The sequence below is a fragment of the Cicer arietinum genome, chromosome 3 (genome assembly GCF_000331145.2).
Source record: "Cicer arietinum cultivar CDC Frontier isolate Library 1 chromosome 3, Cicar.CDCFrontier_v2.0, whole genome shotgun sequence".
Taxonomy (NCBI): Eukaryota; Viridiplantae; Streptophyta; class Magnoliopsida; order Fabales; family Fabaceae; genus Cicer; species Cicer arietinum.
Window position 1 is genome coordinate 65,861,720 of NC_021162.2, and position 8,632 is coordinate 65,870,351.

Sequence of the window (8,632 nt, forward strand, 5' to 3'; positions counted from 1 at the left end):
TAAAAATATTAAAATATAGAATTTTTATAATGTACAAAATATTTTTTTGACATTTTTTAATAAGTAATTTTTGTTTTGGTGACGGTACCTTAGACGTCCCCACCCCCAACCCACAACATTTTCTGCGAATATTAGAAGGAGAATCGGTCATAGAATGGCAAACTTAAATAAATGCTCCTGAAAACTGTAATTTCAAGATAACACTCTTAACAGTAATACCACCAACGAAGTTAAAGCAAATCCACAGATACGGAAACTAAAAATAAAGTTGAGTTCAAAACTTACACACCAAGCCTCTCTTCTGCACTAAAGACCAAGTCTTCTCTCTTAGACCAAAATACTTTGTTGAAAAAAAATAAAAAAGACCAAATTACTTACTACTTGGACTAGTAACAACTTTGACACGCTGCACATGTAGTACCGTACCATATAAACCATATCTATGATGATTATGCCCATTGCTCAATATTTTTTTATAAATTATGGTATATAATAATGCGGACAGAGACTAGTTTATAATACGACCACATAAACAACAACACACTCAGGATTTTTTATCACTATTGCGTTTTTGCTGTTGTTTTGGTCCTAAAACTAAACCATGAATTTTTACACATGATCAGCTCAAGCACTTCACCAAAAAAAAAAAAAATTCAAGCAAAACGGTAATAGCTATTAGTTAACGTGCCAAAAGATGCGACATTGTTAATACTTAATACTAGGAGATAAACTTGGGATTGCATTAATTAGGTTAACTAAACTAAACAAAAATACAACATTGTTTATACTTAATAATAATAATAAAGGAACTATGTAACATAAATTACACAGAAAAATAAAAAAGAAAAAGGAAATTCTACATCCATATTCCAGATCCATTCCCTTTTCTTTTCCCAAATTTACAATCATATTCTAGCTACTGCCCCATATCCAATCTCGAACCCACGAGTGGCAAAAAGGGAAAAGTGAAAAGGAAAAATTGAGGGAGAATCTCGTCATTTCAATTCTCACATGACTTTCCACGACGATTCCAGAGTGGGAAAGCAGCTTGAGAAAGTTTCAAAATCTAAACCGGCAGAACCAAAACCGGCATCGTCATCAATGGGCTGACCAAAAGAAAGTTGGCCCAGACCAGAAATTTCACCAGGCCCATCATTCGCCGCCGAATTGGAGCCCACCATTGTTTGCTGCTGGTGTTGGCCATGCTGGTCCAGTAAAAACGCTGACGTATCAAGAGTCGGCAAATACCCTGCACCCGCCGACGGTAACCTCCCGCCGGTAAATCCCACCGCCCTATGCGGCTCCGGCTTCATCACCGGCGCCATTGACACGTTTGATCCGGCACCGAATCTCACGCCAGTAACCTGTTGCACCATCTGCCTGAAATTCGCCGGGTCCGCCGTGATAAACGTCGTCTGCGACCGCTTCGAAGCACGCGACTTCCGTCTCGGGATCTTCCCGGCGGCAACGCGTTGTCTCTTGGGAGCGGAATCCTGGTCGGAGCCGGAGAGGCTGGAAACTGTTGGCGTAGGAGTTGCGGTGATGGTGGTGGTGGCGGAGTCGGTATTTACGAGGTTTAAAAATGGAGAGCGTGCGTCCTCCGGTGTGGCGGAGAAGGATTTCTGAAGAGCCTTAGTGAGGGTTTCTGCGTCGCGAGCTATGTAGTCAGCGAGCCACGTGTCACCCATGGCGGAGCGAAACATCCACGGTTCAATGCTGGCAAAATTCTCCGATGAAGTCATAGAAAGAAAAATGAAGTTGTTATTAATGAAAACGGTGAGTTTAAAGAGTTGTTATTGAAGGAAAAAAGAGAGAGAGGGTTAATTGAAGTTGTGTTATGAGTGTAGTGTAGTAAAGTTAGAAGTTGGAAGTTGAAACTTGAAAGTAAGTGTGAGGAAGAGAGAAGAGTGAAATGGGGGGAAGAAGAAGAAGAGGATAGAAGGAGATAAATAGGGCGGTGGAGGGTATTTTGGAGAGAGAGAGATAAAAAGAGAGAGAAAGAAAGCGCGTTGTTCGGGGAACGAGAAGACACGCGTCATTTTGTCCGTACGTGCGTGAGGTAAGATGATGTTGATGCTGAGCTTGGCGGACTCTACCTTCAATTTAACCAAACTCAACCATGGTTTTCTCAAATCTAATCAACCATCAACGTAACGCCCTTCTTTGCTTTCCTTTCGTTATACTTTAGTTAATTTTAGTTTTAATTCTATATTTTTAATAATTTATAAAATTAATTATTATTTTAAAATATGAGAGTTTTAGATTTTCTTTTTTATATCTCTTTTTGCAATAAAAAAAATACAGAAATATTATTTTTTTCTTCTCAATGCAACCTAAAAATGCGACGATGTGATGACAAAGTTTTTTATTCTTAATAAGATGGTCGCATTCCGAGAATGCGACCTTGTACTGCTATATTTTTTGTTGTTGTCATTTTATAAATAATTATATTAATTATTAATTCTATTTATTATTATTTAATAAATTATAAATAATTAAAATATTTAAAAATTTAAAATATTATTAATAAAATAAAATATATTAATAAATAATAATAATAATAAATAAAATGCCTTAATAATAATAATAATTTTAATAATATTATCAATTTTAATAATAATAAATAATAATAATAATAATTAAAAAGTAAATTATATTAATAAATTAAAATTAATTAAATTAAACAAACAAAACACGTTAGATTAAAGAAAAAAAATACCGCAAATTAAAAGAAAAAAATACATCAAATTCATATTTTATTATTATTATTTTCATTTATTTTTATTTATTAGATAAAAAAAATATAAGGAAGTTGTTATAATAATGTGCCAAAACAAAAGAGGAAGTTGTTACAATAGGAGAAAAATTATTATAATAACGTGCCAAAATAAACAACTTGTCACTATTATTTTGTCTATAAAATAACAACCCTCTCTTATTTAACTGTGTTTTTTTTCTCCAAATTAATGTGTTTTATTTTGTTTTATTAACGGTATTTTGATTTTTTTAATTTATTAAATAATCAATAACTCAATTGTTAACAAAATAATATTAAGTGTTACTTTAACTGCAAAATTGAATTTAATTGTCAAAATAATATAATATGTTATTTATTTTCATACATCTATTCAAACACGTTAACTTTGATTTTATTATTAAAATTTTATAGTTTTTAAATATTATTATTATTATTTTTTAATTATATTAACAATATTTAGGAAAAATTGATATTAAATAAGAGGGAGTTGTTAAGAAAATACGTTGTTATTTCACCGGCAAAATATTAAGGACGTCTTCTTTGTTTTCGCACGTTATGATAACAATTTCTTTCTATTATAACAACTTCCTCATATTTGTTTTGATATATTATTATTAAAATTATTATTAATGTATTTATTTTATTAATAGTATTTTGAATTTTTAAATATTTTAATTATTTATAATTTATTAAATAATATTAAACATAATTATTTATTAAGTGGCAAAATATATATATATATATATATATATATATCAGGACAAGGTCGCATCTCGGAGATACGACCATCTATTAAGAATAAAAAACTTTGTCTTTGCGTCTTCGCATCTCCAAATTGCGATCACCAACTTGGGAAAAAAAAAAAAGGACACTTATGTAATTTTTTTCTTCTGAAGTGTGGTATTTTGATCAAATACAAAAAAAAGGATATAAATAAAAAAAATCCACAGTTTTAATTGTTATTTTAATTTTTTTAATTAAAAAATAATGATGTAATATACTTTAAATAATGTGAGATATAATATAATAATATAAAATAATTAATATTTTTAAAATTATAATAAAACTATCTAAAAATTTAATTTTTCAATTTCAGAAAGTTTTTATTTTTGTAATTTAATTAATAATATATGAATAATTAATACACGTAAATAATTCTAAATCTTAAAATCGTATATCATATAATTTAAAATATGTAAAGTTGTTATTTTTTTAATTCAAAAATATGAGTGAAAAATCAAAACTATTGACTTCGTGAATTGATTAAAAAATAGAAGATCAAAACTAGAATTAAACCTCAATGTTTTTAAATAACTTTATTTATTAACTACTTAACTCTATTACGATTTTTAATTTATGTCATTAATAAAAAAAAATTAATTACTATAAAATAACTAATAAATTAATGTGATTATTTAATCAATTAAACTAACTAGTCAACTAAAATATTTAATAACTTCTCTAAAGTTCAATGAAGATATTTTTTATGGAGCTAAAATTAGCTGAAAATTAACTAGAGCTGAATTTGAGTTTCCTATACTTATTTTTGTGACTTATAATATGACTTTCATATTCACTAGGAAATCAAACATAAGCTTAAAAAATCTCAACAAAAAACATTGAGAAACTAGCGATTGATTTCATTATTAATATGGGTAAAAGAATTCAATTTTAAGTGAGTGTTTCGTTCTATTTTATGAGAAGATAAAATTAATTTTGATAAATTTAAAATTAATTTTAATTTGAAACTGTTATTTAAAACTTTTGTTTCCATAAAATTTTTACCTTAAAATTTATTGTCATGTTCACTTTAAAAAAATGTATAAAAAATAAATTACTATATTAAATTGAAAATAATTTTTTTATCCTCATAAAACAAAAACAAACGCTATTAAAGTACATATGGTGAGCAATTAGAGGCTTATACAGTAGTATAAGTTTATGGTTGAGTATCGTGTTTGGTGAGTTTGAAGTAGTTGATAACATTGGAGTACTAAGTGTTGTAGTCTAGAATGAATTCCTTCACCATCATAAAAGAATTTGAGTGCACATTTCTTTAACTAACTTATCCATGTGTTATCAAAATTAGAATGTTAAGCGATGATGAATATTATAGTAATTAAAATTAAAGACCTCAGAATGAAAGCAATAGCAACGGAATAAGTGTAATAGCAGTAGTGAGTATATGGAATGAGAGGTTGGTGAGCTGTTAGTGTACTGCTGCATACAATTAGCATACTGTTGACTGTTGAGATTGTTTGACGGTCATGCCGCGTCTTCCTCCTTTTTACGCGTAAACTCGCTTCCCAATTTCTCTTTTTTTATTTATTTATTTACTTACTTATATTTATATATCTTAGATGGCTTAAATACTCCCGTATGATAAGTAGGGATGACAATTAGACCCATACCCAGTGGGTACCCGCAAAAAAAACCCACAATGGGTAGGGTAAAAACCCGCATAATGGGTATGGGGACGGGTAATTACCCGCAAAATTAAGCGGGTATGGGTGCGGGTACGGGTACTATAGTACCCACCCCGCCCCGCACCCGCACTTATATAAATATATTATTTATTTATTTATGTATTATATTAGTGTTTAATTTAATTAATTATTTTCTTTTATGTTTTAACATCTATTAATATCATTAGATCACTATAATATTTATAATTGAAAGATAAATGTTTGCAAACTTTTTAAGAATCTGATTATGATAAATAGGTAAATAATTGTGATTTTATAACTAATAGTTATGTCTTATTAATCGTGACTTTATAATTATACTTGCAACTTTGCATCAATTATCTCAAATAGTATTATCGTATAACTTGCAACTTCATAAAATATAATTATGGATATTTAAATATCTCAAATAGTATTATTGTAACGAGTGTTCATTTGAAATGTTGAGTTAGAAAATATTTTGGTTTATAACATTTCATGATTGGATTTAAGATATTTGAATAATTTTTAAATTTAATCACAACAATATCATTTATTTATCGATTTTTTTAGTTAAAGCGTGGGTAATGGGTATGGGTACGGGCACTTAGGTCCCCAGAGGGTAAGGGTACGAGTATTAAAGTTGATACCCAAGAGGGTACGGGTATGGGTATTTTTTTAAATCGCGGGTATGGGGACGGGTACTATAGTACCCTACCCAAACCCTACCAATTGCCATCCCTAATGATAAGTCCATGTTAATACACACTTTTTATTTTATTTTTATTTTTTAAGTTTTTATTTTATTTGTTTTAATCACTGTAAAATTAATTTTTTCATTGAAATTGATCAATGCAAATTTTTATATTACTAATAATTAAAGATTTTTTAAAATTAAATATTATATATTATATGATTCATTTCAATAAAAATCAATTTTATAGAGGTTACAACAAATAAACAAACACCAGAAAAGAATTAAAAAAATTGTAAAAACCAAAATAAAAAAAAATACTTAAAGAAAATAAAACAACAAATTGTAAATTGTAGAAACTATTTATATATTTAATTTATTTCAAATTTACTGATTCACACTCATCCATTTTCAGTAGACCTGTGTTTTTTACTCAATTTTAGTAAACCTAAAATAACAAATTACTAAATACAACATTAATAGGTACATGTAGTACCAACAAAAATTTATAGGTACAACCTAGCAAATTCTATAAGAACTTGCTACCTTACTCTTTATTTATTTTTTAGAATAAAAATGAATTAATAATTTTTTAGACATTAAATTTAAAATATCACAATTTTATATAAATTAAAAATGTATTTAATTTTATATAAATTAACTATTTATTTATTGATCATTGTTATTTGAAGTTAAAGCAAAAGAAATAGTTTTGGTAAAACAAATATATTCATTTATATATAATAAACAGAAGTGGAACCCTATCATATATAGTTGCACGACGCAACATTTGTAGGGGCATTTAGATGTAGAGAGAAGTGTTCTCTTAAATTGTAAATCTAGTTGTCGTTACAACATTGCTACAGTGTGCAACTAATTTGTGAGATATAGTCTCGTCTACACAATAAACAATATTGTCGTATATTTTTGTTTAAAATGCCATATTAGTAAGATATTAATTCCGTTAATTTCTCAAATAATTTCACAAATTTTACTCTGTAATGTGATTTTATTTTTTCACTTATAATTTTTCTTAAGAATATCTATATACGGAATCTATTGAATGCATGTGAAAAAATATTTTATATTTATGATTCATATAAATTAAGTTCTATTAGTAATGAAGTAAAATAATATATAAGTAATATATATATTATTCATTCACGAAAAGTGATACATACTTATATTGTAGTTTGGTCAATTCTGGTCAAGAAATTAATTATTTTAATTATGAATTTCATTTATTTTATCATGGAGTTTTTAATATGTTAATTAGTTTAAAGTTTCTGATCTGTATTTTATCGTTTTCCTTTTAAGTTGACCATTTAAATATTTAAACATTAAAAGTCAATAGTGGTACATTGAAAATGACTAAAAAATGAATTATGTTTACATTTTATTACTTAAATGATCAAGTTAAAAAAATAAAAGATAAAAAATGTTTAAATTTTAAATAAAGTCAAGAGATTTGGAGTAATTTAAAATATGCTTTCTCTATATTTTTTTTATTGATCAAAATATATTTTTTAACTATCCAATATCCTATCCATTATTACTTGCTGCCTTTCTTTATTTTTTAATTATTGGTTTAAAGTTCTTTACATGTATTAAAGAAATTATTAAATTTTACTACTTTTCACAACATAAGTTTTATATTGTTTTTAACAATTTATAATCTCAATTCGTTTATTATTTCTATGCAATAATTTAATTAATAAACAAAAATACTTGAAAAAATAACATTTAATAAATGGTAACGTAGTGTTTGAAAATGACAAATAAAATAATTTTTTTTGCTTTCCGAAAATGTGACACTTAAAAAAATGGAGTATGTTCTTACTTTAAGTTAACTATTAAGTTATTTTTTATTTATTTATTTATTTATTTTTTAATAAAGTTAACTATTAAGTTATTTGTTAGATTAGTCAGAAGTTTTGGACTTGTGCAGTTGTAGACTTGTAGTTTCTCTCAATTAGGAGTGACAGTAATTTTGTAATTAATTTTCTATTAATTATCATAATAAAATTTTCTGTATGAAATACAAATGTCGATCTAGAACTACCACACAAATAATAAGTAAACGCAGACAACACTGTACTAAGCAACACTAAAAAAATATCATATGTAGAAGTTTTGTTACTCAATGAGGTTCTCTCAATGTCGACTAAAAGCTAAGAAAAAATTCTCATAAAATAGAGCTAAGAACTATATCTTCAACTCTTATTTTTGGTTGAAAAACCAATTTTTTTTAGCGTGATAATGTAATTGTTGTTTAAAACAAATATTATTATTTTTTGTTACAGTAAAACAAATATTTCCTTTCGATTATAGATATTATTTTGAGATAATTTTTGTTGAATAAAAAGATATTTATTCGTTTAAATATATAAATATATAAAAAAATAATATAAATTTAACGTTGCTCAAACTAAAAATAGATAAATATATTAAATAATTTAAATCATCAAAGTTAATAATATAAAATTACAATACCTAAAAACTAAGTCATAAACTCAATTAATTATAGTAGATTGAAGTCGATTTGTTAATCTAAACTAAACGAACACTGCAACAAAATAAAAAAAAATAAACAACGTCACATCAAAACATAAAACAAAACAATGATACATCTATATCAAAACTACTTATTTAAATAAAATTTGAGAAAAACAATGTATAGAGAACATTTCGAGTCAAAAATTGCTCTAGATATCGTTATCTTTGACAATTAAGAAA

The 8,632-nt window shown here is 26.6% G+C and overlaps 1 protein-coding gene across 1 annotated transcript; it reads right to left on the bottom strand.

Moving 5' to 3' along the window:
* Positions 1–719: 719 nt before the first annotated feature.
* On the bottom strand, positions 720–1,954 carry LOC101498579 (calmodulin-binding protein 25). The gene has a single exon (XM_004493254.3). The coding sequence runs from the start codon at positions 1,740–1,742 to the stop codon at positions 1,008–1,010; it is 735 nt and encodes a 244-aa protein (XP_004493311.1). The 5' UTR covers positions 1,743–1,954; the 3' UTR covers positions 720–1,007.
* Between the last annotated feature and the right edge of the window lie 6,678 nt (positions 1,955–8,632).